The sequence below is a fragment of the Melanerpes formicivorus genome, unplaced genomic scaffold, assembly GCF_026170545.1.
Source record: "Melanerpes formicivorus ecotype bairdi unplaced genomic scaffold, bMelFor1.0.p_v2 SCAF_12, whole genome shotgun sequence".
In the NCBI taxonomy this organism is placed as follows: domain Eukaryota; kingdom Metazoa; phylum Chordata; class Aves; order Piciformes; family Picidae; genus Melanerpes; species Melanerpes formicivorus.
Window position 1 is genome coordinate 17388826 of NW_027142364.1, and position 14670 is coordinate 17403495.

Consider the following 14670-nt stretch of genomic DNA (forward strand, 5'->3'; position numbering starts at 1 on the left):
AGAGATCAAGTGCTCTGCTAATGCACTCTGCAACTTTTATATGATCCCATTCATGTACTATGTGTATACCCTTGCTTGCCTGCCTTCAAGTGGCTGAAGTGTTTGGCAGAGCTGCTATGTAGAATTTCTAGGGCAGGGAGAGCTGCCTGTCAGCTCCCCGTCTGCCTGAGGGATTTTCCTTGCTCCTGTAGCCTGCAGCAGGCCAAGGCTCAGCACAGCACAACAGCTTTGGCATGTGAGCTGCGGCAGAGTCATTCAGCTGGAAGCTTGAGCACACTGGTAGTGTGTGTAGCATGAGGACTTTTCACTTTAAAAGTCACCCAGCACTTTGGCAAGGGTACCGTTCTCACGCTGTGAAGTGCCCTCTGCATTGTGCAGTGCAAAGGAAGTGATTTGGTTGAAAGCCACAGCTTCCTCTGGGTTTGTTGTTTGGTTGGTTGGTTTTGGTTTTTTTATTATTCCTCCTCATTCCCATCCCAAAGTAAGTTCTGTTCTGGATCATTTCCATGACCCAGTTCCCTACAAGGCCACACAAATGTGAAGGAGCAGTGGGGTAGAGGGTGGCAAACAGGTTCAAACCACTGAGCCTTTATACTTATACTCAGGATATCAGGCAGGGGGAATGGAATGAAGCTGGAGGTGGGGAGATTCAGGCTGGATGTGAGGAGGAAGTTCTTCACCATGAGAGTGGTGAAGCCCTGGAATGGGTTGTCCTGGGAGGTGGTTGGGGCGCTGTCCCTGGAGGTGTTTAAGAGCAGGCTGGATGAGGCTCTGGCCAGGCTGATCTAGCGTGGGGTGTCCCTGCCCATGGCAGGGGGGTTGGAACTAGATGATCCTTGTGGTGCCCTCCAACCCTGACTGGTACTATGACTCTATTATCAGGATGAAGTGTGTTTTTGGGGAGCCAGAACAGGCTACCACAGCAGGACCACAGGGCAGTGTGAGCACAGCCATACTGATGCTACTTGGTTTACGCTGGAGTAAAAAATTCACCCCCTACAACTACCTACTACTCCCCTATCAGCTAAACAGCAAATGCACAGTCTTACAACTGCATCTATGTTGGAGGACTTTGCCACCATTCACTGTGCTATAAAAACTCCTTGTTTATGTTTGGGACCTGACCATAGAAATGTATCTTTCCCAGCTTTAATTGATTTTAGCTAGGAGCTAACTGGTTCCAGAACTCCGTATAGCTTAACGTTTCTGTTGAAAATGTACCATTTAGTAATTAATGGCTTTGGAAGGCAGCCAGAATCTTTCCATCTAATCCAGTTTAAGAGAAAAAAAAAAAAAAGAGAATCAATTGGCTTTTTTTTTTTTTTTAAATGGTAAATATCATGAAATATTTTACAACAACTCTTGGTTAAAAATAGCCCCGTTGCACCAGCTGTCATGTAGGATAAATCACTTGCATCAGGACGTGATCCTGGTGATTTGTGGCCTATGCAAATAAGCACAGGGCTTTGCTCCACATTTTGTATTCAGGCAAAGTTCCCTGTGGACTTCAATGGGAATTTTGCCTGAGCAATAACAGCAAAATTGGTCCCATGTGAAAAAGATGGATCACTGGGGAAAATTAAGAGATTTTTCTTAAAGGCACAGATGGCAGTTAAGCATTTAACATTAATTGGCTTTTTACATGAGTGGGGACCCCTCTGCTGTTGTACCTTTAGAAGAGTCCTTCTCAGTTTGCAGAAACAAGAAACCTGTGACCGTTGTGGATAGTCATTTGCTGGGAGGGATAGAGCCAGTGTACTTCAGGGAAGTGAAAGGATGCTCTGGGGGGATATGAAATCACTGGAACAAGATGAAGATGGAGCAACGGGAGCTTTCTTTGTGTAACTTAGTTCTGCTTTTTGTAACAGTACCGTGTATGCGAGGAAAGAGGGGGCAAAAGGAGCCAAACACAGCCAGGAGAGGGAGGAACTGCAGAGCTTCCATGCTTTTAACAATGCTTAAGGGTAAAAGATACAAATGTTAGAGCTTATCTGGGGCATGGAATGAGATAATTTGGAAAGAGTGGTCTCGAAGCTTTAATTTAGTCTTTCTGCATATCATGTTGAAAATTAGCTGCAATTAGACCCTTAAGCTTTCACTGTGCTTGGATACTAAGAGCATGAACAAACCACATCCGAGAGAGGTGATTAAAGACAAGCTTATGATGAGCTCTGTTCTTGGCTTTGAAGGGAGTTTGTTTTCTATGCAGTTTAGGAAAGATGTTGACTTGCTGGAATGTGTCCAGAGGAGGGCAACAAAGTTGGTGAGGGGTTTGGAGCACAAGCCCTATGAGGAGAGTCTGAGGGAGCTGGGGTTGCTTAGCCTGGAGAGGAGGAGACTCAGGGGAGACCTTATTGCTCTCTACAACTACCTGACAGGAGGTTGTAGACAGGTGGGGGCTGGGCTCTTCTCCCAGGCAACCAGCACCAGAACAAGAGGACAAGCTGCACCAGGCTGCACCAGGGGAGGTTTAGGCTGGAGGTTAGGAAGAAATTCTACACAGAGAGAGTGACTGGCCATTGGGATGTGCTGCCCAGGGAGGTGGTGGGGTCACCATCACTGGAGGTGTTTAGGAAGAGATTGGATGGGTGCTTGGTGCCATGGTTTAGTTGATTAGGTGGTGTTGGATGATAGGTTGGACACGATGATCTTGAAGGTCTCTTCCAACCTGGTTTGGTCTATTCTATTCTATTCTATTCTATTCTATTCTATTCCTCAAATTAACCCATTGCCATGTGAAAATATTTGTTAACTCAGGTTCCACTCCAGATTAAAATTCAGACAGCTCTTTTCATGCATGCACAATTCTGCCACGTACTGAAGCCTTGCACAAATTTGAAGGAATTCAGAGTGCAAATAATCTGTCTCTGCCAGAGTTACATGTGGGTGTAACCTCCAGGAAAGGTGTGAAAGAAAGGAAATGGGAATTGGCAGCTGTTGTGAGGAAAGAATGGTTGTCCGGTTCTAGCTGTCTGGAGACCAGGAAGCTATTAACAGCTTCATTAAGCTTGTCATAAAACTTGTTTAAAGATGATCATAGCATTGCTCTATGAGAAACTTGGAGGGGGGGGAAAAACCAACACAAAATAGGTTGCCTGAGTTTTGAACTGGCTCTTCTGCCATTGACAGAGAATCCCATGATTGATTCTGTAGCTGCTTTTTCTCAGGTTGATGCTATCTGACTATTTAGGCAGATTACAGACTTTGCTATGCTTTAAGAAAGAATAGAATGGCCAGCCTTGTAGAGTTCATGATATCCCCCAGTGCCCTTTCCACAGCACTTCTGTAAGGGAAAATGGATATTTCATTCCACAACTGGTGGAGATTCCCTGCTCACTGTACAGGGAGGCTGGCCTAGGTGACCTTTCCAACCCAGTCCACTCTATGCTTCTATGAGATATGGTTCCCAGGAACCTCGGTACTAGAGCACTAAGATGCTGAAACTGCCCAAAATTGCAATAGCATTTGTATCTAAGTAAATTCACTTACTGGGATGACCCATGTGATGAAGACATAGCCAAGAGCTTCAAGCCTGTGGTATAAAATCTGTAGTTTGTCAAATTGTTTATGAAGCTTTAATGACTTTACAGTGGGATCTCTGTTAAAGTAATGTGGAGAAAAATTATGACTGAATAGTTTCTCTGGCTTTGGTGCATGACTTGGAGCGGAGATAGGAAAGGTCTTAAATTCTGGAGGGTTATTGGAAAGAAGCTGCTTTTATGTGACAGGAATCTCCAGCTGATGAAAATCAAATAATTCTCTAATTACCACACAGCCATGGCTCTTCTTAAGGTCTCCTTCAAGGAAGTTGAAAATCAGAAACAGAGCTGTGGGCTAGCCTCTGGGCTAGAGAAAGAGCTCTCCTGCCTGATCTTCCAGGACTGCCCCACGATCTACATGGCAGATACTTCCCTTACAGAACTTTTTCCCTGACAAAAAGAAAATCCCTCCACATTTTCAAACCCTGTTCTATCTTTGTAACCCTTCTTAAAGCATCCTTTTTTAAATGGTCTCTTGGAGGTGTTCTGCAGAAGCCCCACTGTCCTGTTTGACAGGGTTACTAGAGGTGTGCTGGGAGGTGTGTTGTGACAGTGAGCAGTGAGAGAGTTACTAGTGAGTGAGGGAGGTTTTAGATCAGGCTTTTTTCAGGCTATGGTTCCAGCTTCATTTTATTGGCTGTATGAAGGAGGCTGCCACTTTTTGCAGGGTGGCTAGGTGGCTATCTTGGGTGCTCTGGAATGTGAGGTGACACTGATACTCCACTTGGTGTTTGGGGATTTGCAGGAAGCTCTCATGTACTGTGTGGGGGAGGTCTTATTTGTGTGCTAGACCTGCTGAAGGTGCACTGCTTTGAAAGGACTCTGTCCCATGACTGTAATCTCTGCTGTTAATTTTAGAAATCAACTCAGCCGTTAACAGCAGAATGAAGATTTATTCAAGAGGAAAATATGCCTGTAACTTAAAGGAGAAAGAATGAAATGGCATTGAATGATTGAGCAACATTCTGTGCCCACTCAGCCATCTCCCCTTTCTCTGGCTCCTGCACAGAAAGGAATACTCTTGCTTTGTATCCAGTCTGAATGTCTGGAGGTCTCGAGAAGAAGCAAAACTGTAAATATTCTGCAAGGAGGTGCTATACCACAGATACATCCAGCTCAGGAGAAAGGACGTGTTTTCTTCCTTGTCATTGCTTTCACAAATTCTGGATGGCCATAAAACCGTGCAGTTCCACCCCAAATGGTTTGCAGACAGAAGCTGAGAGTAAAGCAGCATAAATGTCACGCTGGTGCTGTCCGAGCAGCACAGTTTTGTTCTCGTGCGATGGGAGCAGGTGGTGGGAGGTTGTTTGGCTGAGGTTGAGAAGCTCCTCCCCTCGCTCCCCTCGCAGCAGTCGATCTGCGTCAGCAGGAATTGTGTCCCTTGCACTGCTTTCCGTGAGGGTGGGTGCACAGGATTCGGCAACGTGAGGTATCAGGCTGAGGCTTAGGGGTTCCTTTTAAGTGGCTGCTCGTTTCCTTGAGCCATACCATGGGCTAAAGGTTAACTGACACGTCCTCGTGGAAGAACGGTTTCTTTTTTTTTTCTTTTTTTTTTCTTTTTTTTTTTTTTTTTTTGGTGGAGGGGGAAGGAGAAGGAGGAGGGGGAAGGGCGTTGCTCACACTCCTCCCTACCTATAGACCCAATGTGATGTACAGTGCTGCTCACGCAGATATTTTCCCCCCGTCGGATTATTTGCTAATCAGACTTCAGTGCAGCGGCGATAAGAGCAAGGCCGTTGCCTAGCTGGGAGGCTCTGCCAAGCTCGCGGGCTCCCGGAGCCGAGGACCGAAGCGGCGGCCGCTGCCCCTGGCCGCTGGCCGGGGCCAGTGCAGCCGGAGCTGTCCGCGGTCGGCGGGAGCTGTCCGCGGTGCTGGGATGCGGGCTGTGCGGGGCTCAGGGCAGCCCCACCGCAGCCCCGGAGGAGCCCCGCCGTCCTGCCGGCAGCCCAAGGTAGGCTCGCTCTTTGTTTGAGAATCCCGACTTCGGCGACAGACGGAGGCAGCTGGAGAGAGCAAGGCTGCCTGTAGGCACGAAAAGAGAGGCGATGCCACGGCTAGACTGCCTCAGACCTTCTCGGGGGCAATGAGAGCGCCAGTGTCTTTCCTGCTGCAAGAAGCCATTTGGATAGCATTTTTTCTACCCCTTGCATTCCGCCCTTTTTGTCTCCACGGAACATATTCAAATGAGGCACCTTAGAAACCTCTGTGTTAGTGCATATGATGGTGCTGTGATCTTCTGTGTTGTAAAGTGGGTAAAAACCATCCAGATTATTCTCTGCTGGACCTCAAAGCAGGGTGTTGTTTATACCCTCCCATTATCTGCACCCTCTCTTCTCTGAATGTGGATTTAAAGAAGCAAGCACCTGTCTTTCTGACCGTTGCATATTTTAAGAGCCAAACTTTCCATGCCGTTTTCGTCGTGCAGTGAGAAGATCTGTAACCTAGCACACTGACTTAGAGTGATGTTGCATTCTACAATCTGGGCAGTTTTGCCAGCAAGATTTAATGCACTTTAACTGAAGAAAAAAAAAAAACAACCAACAACCAACCTGAACCTAACTGCAAATCTGTTCGTGGTGCTGAAATTTCCCTTCCGACTGCACTGAGATAACCACAGGAAAGGGCTTTTTACAGGCAGAAGTCACCTTTGATTGTTGCACTTAGCAGTCCCCGTGGACTTAAATCTTGGTACGTACATAGTTAATGCATTATCTGAGCATGCTAAGAAAATCTGGTGCCAATTACAAGGGAAAAAAAATGCTGCAAAATTAAATAGTGAATAGCCAGAATGCAGAGCGATGAGGCCGTGTGTATTTTTAGGAGGTGTTTAATAATCAAGCCACTCATGAACTAAAAGCCAGAGCCCACTTGACTGGTTTTGTGTACTTCACATGTTGATTGTGCCTGTAATAGAGGCTTTTTGCAGCTGGATTGGTTTTGCTTGTATAAAGCATTGCTAAATAATTAAAATCAATCTTTGCTGTTTCCTGATGAATTAATTGAAATAATTTCCAACATCTGGTAGTTACTTATCAGACCTGCTGCACCATTAATATTTTACAGCATCTTAACGTGGTGCTGCTGCTAGTGAAATCTCCATTTCATTTTCTTAAGGAGAAAGGAAAACTAACACCTCCATCAGCAAGGAGATTCTTCTTCTGAGTCCAAACACACTCCTGTTTGCACACAGAACATGTGTGTTTATGTCTCTGTGTTCTGTGGCTTTATTTCTTGCTGTTCATAAGTTCTCTGCACAATATTGGGATGGGAAAAGGGCGTAATTGCACTTAAACCTGGAGTCAGAGGCACCTGAATTTGTAATTGTCTGACATCCCTGGGGTCACGAGGAAGAATTCCTTTCCTCTGGGCATAAAAGCGATAAAAGTGTTTCTGCATTGCAAAGTAAACATCAGCTCTGTGCGTCCTGGAGTCTTAGAGGAGTCATTTTAATCAAGGACCTCTTCTTTTGTCAAAGGGGAGCCAAAACTCAAGACTCAGGGTATTTTTGTCAGTTCCTAAAAAAATCAGTGAGGCCAACTTTCCCCTCTGAAGGATGGGATTGCTGTGGAAATGGATGACTACTTTAAAATCATACAGTAGTATTCTCATTCTGCTGAAGGAGCTACTTTTAACCTCTTTAAGTGAAGGCCTTAGTACTCCTCAGCTTCAGTGATTTCACCAGGTGCTAGAGCTCATGCTGTGCAATGCAGAGAGGCTGAGGTATACAATCTGCAATTCCAGTCAAAATACAAAGTGTATTTTGTATTTCCAATTGAGCATAGTGGTCTTCTTTCTTCCAACATCTGCATTAAAAGTTGTCAAAGGAGATATAGTAGGAAACTTGTAGCCCATTTCAGACTATCTTTCCTCTTTGATAGTAGAGTTTGATGTATCACTATGTGAGAACAGTAATGCCAGCTTGTTAGAGATGAGCAGGGAATGCAACTCCAAAAAGCATGACTTACACATTTGTCTCAACACAGCCAACTGTCTGGACATTTCAAAACTCATTTGGTGTAAGGCTCAGGTCTAATGAGGGACAGCCTTCTGCAAAGGCATCTCTAGTATATTTTTTCATCACTGATTTTTTTTCTTGGTTGCAGTGGCAGTGTCCTTTGAACACCCAATACCATTAGTTCCTTATTAGTACTGCTGTGGTCAGCAGTTTGTGACAATTGGATATGGCTGATCTGTCTACTTGGCTCTTACTGCCTTGCAAGCAGCTAGAGTGCAACAGTTCAAATTGGGGGGTTGGGTGGCTGATCTGTATCTTTGATTTGTGCAGAGTTGTTCTGATACGCTGAATTTAGTGGAGAGAATTGACATGTAATGTGAAAGCAGAGGTGTTCTCAGAGAGGAGGCAGTATTTGAAGGGGGCACAGGCAGGACTGGACAGGGGAGCAGACCTTTAAGGAACTAGGAATTGGACACAGGGTTTTGGGCAGCCCCACTCTTATTTCCAAGTTCTGCTCTCCTGCATTAAAATTTAAAACAAACCCCTCTGGTTTGGAAGAATGAAATCAGTTCCTTTGTCAATACTTCAAAAAGGTCCTTCTCTTTAATGTCAGTGTTGCCAATTTCCAGTGCAGCACAGCTGCAGCTTGTGGTTGTCAAGCATGCTGATGTTTTGGGCATCCTCATTCGAATAAAGGAGAACAGCACGTCTCAGTATTAACATCTGACCTTGCTTTGGTGCTGTGATACTAGGTCAGTTATTCCTCATGCTGAATTCACTGTTCTGTGTTAAGAGGAGGTGATCTGGGTTTGACCAAGAGCGCTGTGTGTTTGCCATCAAGGCCCAAAATTAAATTAGCAGCAAGGTATGCAACAGCCTTGTGAAGCACAATGCATTATCTTTCCCTAGAAAAGTGAATGAAAACAAAGATTTTTGAATGCAGTTATGTAAATATTTCTAGGCAAACTAGTAAAAGGACTGCTTGCCCTTGTCAGATGCTCTAGGAAGGAAGAAACCAAAACTCAGTCTTGCTTTTCTCCCATGCTAGCAGTTGATGGCACGGGCCAGTGCAGCATGAGCTCCTCCGTGCTCCTCCGCCAGTATCACTCTGACCTGGGCTGGTTGTTTTCAAGAAACAAAATGCAATGAAAACAATTTCCTTGTAAACAGATATGTGAGTCCCTATGGTCTTTGTCAGCAGCTAGCACAATGCCTGATCGTAGTGTGCATGTCAGGGGTGCCAAAATGGTGGTGCCTCACCTACAGTTCGTTACTGACTTAACAACTTGCATTTGCATATCTGTAATCAAATATAAATGTTCTCAGACAGAACACTTGCTTGTATCCATATCTACCCTGCCAGATGGCTAGGAATTGCTCACTGCCTGCGTTCCTCAGTCAGCACAACCTTTGATCAGATGATCAGTGCTGTCCGTGCACCTTTCAAGGAGGGTGACAAGAAATGTGTGGCACTTGATGGGCCACATGTGTTGGTTGCAGCCCATTGCAGCCATAAAACACTCTTATTAAGGTAACTTATATTTCTGAAGTGGCATTAGTTCCTGTAAATAAAACTGGTTATGGTCTGTTCTGCAAGGAATTATGATGTTTACAGGAATTGGTTATACACTTTGCCTCTGCTACTTGCAGTTTTACTCTGTTTCAGCATGGCATGCACAGCTGTCCATTCATAGTAACTGCAGTGAAGTTGTAAATGCACTGCACACAGGTGATACACAAGGTTTAAAGCACAGAATGCTTCTGCTTTTCAAAGTTAATGCCTTGAGCACTGATTTAAAGTTTTTAGATATCTGGAAGCCCCTCAACCCTGTCCAGGAGTACCCCAAGCTGAATTTGGCATTATAGCAGCCAAATCAGCAGCAGCCATCACAGGAGGAGCTCAGGAGAGGAGCTTCAGGTGCTCAGTCCTGTTGCAGGATTGAGCCCCTATTAGGACAAAGACTTGATCTTGATTTGTTTGCAGAATATTGTGCAAATTTTTGTCATTCTGCATGAGTTTAGCAACAGCATCAATAACAAACCACCAGAAAAACTATCTGGTCAGTACATGCAGCAGAATAAATGCTTTTTTAATTTCAGTCTCTTAGAAACTGGAATAATTTTATCCTCTCACATGAAAAATAAATAATAAAAGAAGATTCAACAGACTCTTGAGTGTTTGCCTCCAGAAAAAAAAAACAAAGGGAAACAATGAGGACCAAATGACATATTGTCATAAAAGAGAGCATGGAGCAAATAGAGTTCTTAATGTCTTTGGGAAAATGGATGAGAATTGTGATTATTGAAAGCCTGCTGAAGTCATCTTCACTATAAAATTGAATGTTGTATTTCAGGAGTAAAATGTGGTCACTAGACTCAGTGTCAAAGATGCCAGTAATATTCCTAGGGTGGGGGTTCTGCTCTACATATTTATCTAAATTTAATTCAATATGGACAGAAACCAGGCTTTTCCAGAACTCAAAATGAAGAACATAGTGAATTAGCCATCTGTTGGGGCAATGGCCCAAACCTGAACCACCAGAAAGCAGATCCCATCTGAGTTGTCAGCGCCTGGAGGTAGAGCAGTCTATGCTATTAGCCCAGGTAGGCCTCTTGCTATAGACAGATTCCAGGAAGTGGTTGTGGTATCTGGGCTTAACTAGGAAAAATAGGAATTGGTCTAAACTGATGTCTGCTGAAGCATCAGCAACATTCATAACAGTCTGCCCAAATCACTCCTTTGCTGATACTGTGTCACTTATGATGACTGTGTGGAATAGCTCAGCCCATACCCCAACCCAGAGGACTTCCAGCTATGTCCGGTGGGAAAGGTGTGTGAGATTACATGCATGCATATTGGGCTGCTCTAAGACATCTTTCACTGCCTTTCACTATCCTGCAAGGGATTAGTAGGAGATATGTATAGTCATGCCTAACAATACTTAAATCAATGTAGTGACCCTGTACAGCCTTAACTTCATGCTGAGGCTTAGCTGATAGACACAGCTGACTTGGGAGGTGGAAAAGGTGATAGGAGCAGACCCTCTGCATCCTCTGAATCTCTGTGATTTTATCAGTCCTGTTACCTTTGTACAGGAATAATTTTTATATAAATACATGGAGAAACAGGGGGAAATATTCATGTGCTTTTGAAGTATTAAGTGTCTGAAACCAGGTGCTTGTTGCCATTGCAACAGCAAATAAAAAGGGGGGAGCACAGGGGGGAATGAAGAGTGGAAAAGTATTTCTCTCTTTTTCATCCCTTGTGGATGGCTTACTCCATGGCTGTAAAAGCATTTTTTTCTCAGGTTCAGGGCTGTGCCTTTAAAGGCCAGACTGGGTTGCTAGAATCTACCAGAGCTTTTATTTTTAACTTTTTTAAATGTATTTTTTAAGCAGTACTTACCCTGATAAGAATGTTGCTTGCCCAGCAGTGTAGAAAAGATTAGAAATACCCCAGTATGTTAGGAAATAGAGGAAGCATCTCTGTCCCTGATTTCACAGGGACTCTGCCCTTGAAATCTGTGTGCAGACAAGATGCTCCTTGCTTGTTCACTAAGATTACTCCTAGTTGCAGTGTTGGCATGATTCTCAGGCTGATTCCCAGCAGTCACACCATCCTCCTTCAGGGAAGGGGGGGATGATCTAGCAGTGAAGAAACAAACATGCCTTAGAGAGCTGAGTTCAGCTGCCAGCTCTGCCAGCAGGTCACTCTGTCACTCTGTATTGACCCCTTGCTTGTATGATGAGAAGCCCACTCACAGGGTGTGTGAGGATAATGCCACCCCAGATCCTAATATCCCAGGATCTGAAAATAATTACTATTTAAAATAAGAATGTGAGATGATTCTGTTTTATTAAAATTGTGTTTTAATTGTTTAATGCATCTAAACATGTAAAATATAGCTAGGATCATTTCTGAAATCATATTATGCCTTTAGTAGTAATCACTGATGGGTTCATACATCAGAGTTCTGTTGACTGCCTGATGCTGAGTGGAAAACCTTTGGAGCCTTTCTGAGAGCTCTTAGGCTGTGTGTCATGGAGCTAAGAGTGACCCAGGGATATAAGAGTGCCCATGCTCCATGATGCTTAGCTTGAAGGGACTGTAGACCCATGAAATCTTGGAGAATTCAGGGGCTTTAGAGTTTTGAAGGACCTAACTCATCTGGAATTACTTATCTGTTCTTGGAGCTTCAAGTTGACAAGCTGTTGGGCAGCATGACCAGGACATGTGGGCACATTATTACTAAGAAATGTAAGCAAGTATTTCTGAGTAGTTCTGGATTTTGAAGTTCAAGAAAATGTTGAACTTTTTAGTTCCAAAAAATGGAATGGTTTTTCTCACCTGAACTTTCTCACCTGAACCTGCAGAGTAGGAATTTTGTCTGTTGATGTGTTCTGGTACAGCTTTATCTAACCTGTAAATAAGACCTGTTGTCCTGGGATGGAACTTCAAACTGGTATTCAGAGAGGTCAGTGCTGTGTCCAGAGAAGAGTAACAAGGCTGGGGAGAGGTCTTGAGCACAAGCCCTGTGAGGAAAGGGTGAGGGAGCTGGGATTGTTTAGCCTGGAGAAGAGGAGGCTCAGGGGTGACCTCATTGCTGTCTACAACTACCTGAAAGGTGGTTGTAGCCAGGAAGGGGTTGGTCTCTTCTCCCAGGCAACCAGCACCAGAACAAGGGGACATAGTCTCAAGCTGCGCCAGGGGAGGTTTAGGCTTGAGGTGAGGAGAAAGTTCTTCACTGAGAGAGTCATTGGTCATTGGAATGTGCTGCCCAGGGAGGTGGTGGAGTCACCGTCCCTGGAGGTGTTCAAGAAGGGATTGGATGTGGCACTTGGTGCCATGGTCTAGTCATGAGGTCTGTGGTGACAGGTTGGACTCGATGATCCTTGAGGTCTCTTCCAACCTTAGTGATACTCTGACACTCTGATACAGCTGAAGGGTGCTAGGAAAATGGAAGAGGTGGAAGCAAACATCTTGGGATTTGAGCACTGTGTTAACTGGATGGATCTGCATTGCTTGGAAGAGACTCTTGGTTTGCATCTCCCCTTGTCTTGAGTAATATTGCTCTTTGTACTGAATTGCTTTTTTTATTATCCTTTCAACAAGCAGAAGTCTAAAAAACTGTCTCTTACCAAGATGTTAATTACAAGTGACCAAGATGTTAATTACAACTGATCCAATCTCACTGTCATGAACCTTAAGCTATTTTCCTACTGATCAAGGTGCTTTTTGTGTTTTTTGTTTTTTTTTTAACCTGCAGGAAACGTTGCTTTCCTTTGTTCATTATCTCCTGCAAGATGATGAGTTCTAATCAGGAGGAGGTCACTTTGGGCGCTTTTCTCCAGTATATTGAAGACATGGGGATGAAGGCCTATGATGGCTTGGTTATACAGAATGCATCAGACATTGCTCGAGAGAATGATCGCATGAGGAATGAAACGAACCTGGCTTACTTGAAAGAAAAGAGCGAAAAACGCCGCAAACAGGAAGAAGCAATAAAACGGTAAATATTTTGATGACAGGATGAGTGGTCTGGCAGAGTGAATGAAGTGAGTGGCAGAGTGAATGAGGAGCTTGGCCATGGATACAGTAAATGTGTAGAGCACTTCATTTCTAGGCAGCTCACTGGTAAAAGGAGCGCAGACCATTATCCCAGGCAGCTAATTGCGCATTTTGTTTTGTGTAGAAGCAATGCTGAAAGAGTTCTGTCTTCCATAGCAGAGTGTTACACCCAAGTGTATGGAGTCTGAGCATATGTGGCATCTTCAGTGGGTGGAATTTGCAACAAAAAAGTTGTTTGGGACAGGAGATGTAGATCTAGTGGGAAACAGGTCCTCATCCACTCAGACCTTTCAGATGGACAGTGTCCCATTTGTGCAAAGATATGTTTTTGTGTGAGCCCTTGTGAGACAGACAGGGCAAAATGGACTCCAGCTGTGGTTTTAAATCTGGTCAGTTTTCAAATCTCTCTGATTGCTGTCTGAGGTTTTACAGAAAAATGTCTGATATTTACAATTTCCTCCTATTCTGCTGCTCTGCACTCAGTGAAAAGAAAAACGAACCAGGGCCCTGATGGGCAGAACCCATCATGGCTTTTCTTGAGCAACCACACTAATTTTAATTGACTGTTAATGAGAGGAGGACTCTCATGACCTGGCCTCTTGTATTGGTGGAGGGCAATGAAACATCTGCAGCCTCATGAAGAGGAAAAGGAGGCTGAATGGGATAGATGAAATATTTATCATATACACATCTGAATATAAAAATCCGCCTTTTCTCGAAGACAAGGAGAAATTGTGTGCTATAGGGAAATCATCCATCCAAATGCTGAACTTCTACATGCAGGTGGATAACTTGAGCATGAGCTCCTTGGATTTTATTTCCCCCCACTCCCCAGCATGAATCTTCTGTATTTCAGTTTGTGATTAAATTTTATGGTCTGTCTTGGGTACTGTACATCCAGGTCTAACAGACATGCTGTGCTATGAACGTTCCAGCAACGCCTCGCTAGTCTGGTAATGATGGAATGTTGAAAGGAAAAGAGCAGCACATACAGTTGTGCAGAGGAGGGAGAAGCAGTAACATAAAAGCAAAAATTATGGCTGCTTTATGTTTCAGGCAGTAGAATGTTTTGGACTGTCACTAGTTTGGTTGAGGGGGGTAAGAATAATGTGAATTAAGGTGATTAACAAGAGCCCATAAAGTGTGTAATTTGGTACCATTTGGACTGTTGTCTTGTCAGTTCAGTTTCTGGGTGATCTTTAGGGGGATTCAAGATTTTGGGTAGTCAAAGGCATAGGCAGCTTGTAGCAGGAGTTCTGCTGTGCACAACTGAGGAGGCAAAATATTATTGCTTGCAGTGGATTAATGTGGGAAGGTTTTGTTTGATTTATGATAGATGCATGCTTGGTTTCTTGCTTTTAGTGTCCATCTCTCTTTTCATTATGGAATAGCTACATAAACTGCACAGTTTCCAAGAGGAAAGGGTAGGGAGACCCATCTCAAAATATGTCTGACTCTGGCTGTCCTGTTTAGAAGGTTACCAAGTGCCAGAAACAGGTTTTGTTATGAATGAGTTTCTTGAGTAAGTTGTGTACCTACCTGGTTCTTTCTGGTCCTCTAGCCAAGCTTCTCTAAATCATTTGAATGGTGGAAATAGTATTTCCGAC

At 44.1% G+C, this 14670-nt stretch overlaps 1 protein-coding gene across 3 annotated transcripts in view; it reads left to right on the forward strand.

Annotated features, from left to right (window-relative positions):
• Positions 1-5325: 5325 nt before the first annotated feature.
• The window catches only part of NYAP2 (neuronal tyrosine-phosphorylated phosphoinositide-3-kinase adaptor 2), a 138274-nt gene continuing 128929 nt past the window's right edge, over positions 5326-14670 (forward strand). For all 3 annotated transcript variants that reach the window (XM_068145511.1, XM_068145512.1, XM_068145513.1), the window contains exons 1-2: positions 5326-6227; positions 12762-13004. In XM_068145511.1, coding sequence (XP_068001612.1) covers positions 12799-13004 — 206 coding nt within the window. In that variant the 5' untranslated portion in view covers positions 5326-6227; positions 12762-12798. The remainder of the gene's footprint in view (positions 6228-12761; positions 13005-14670) is intronic.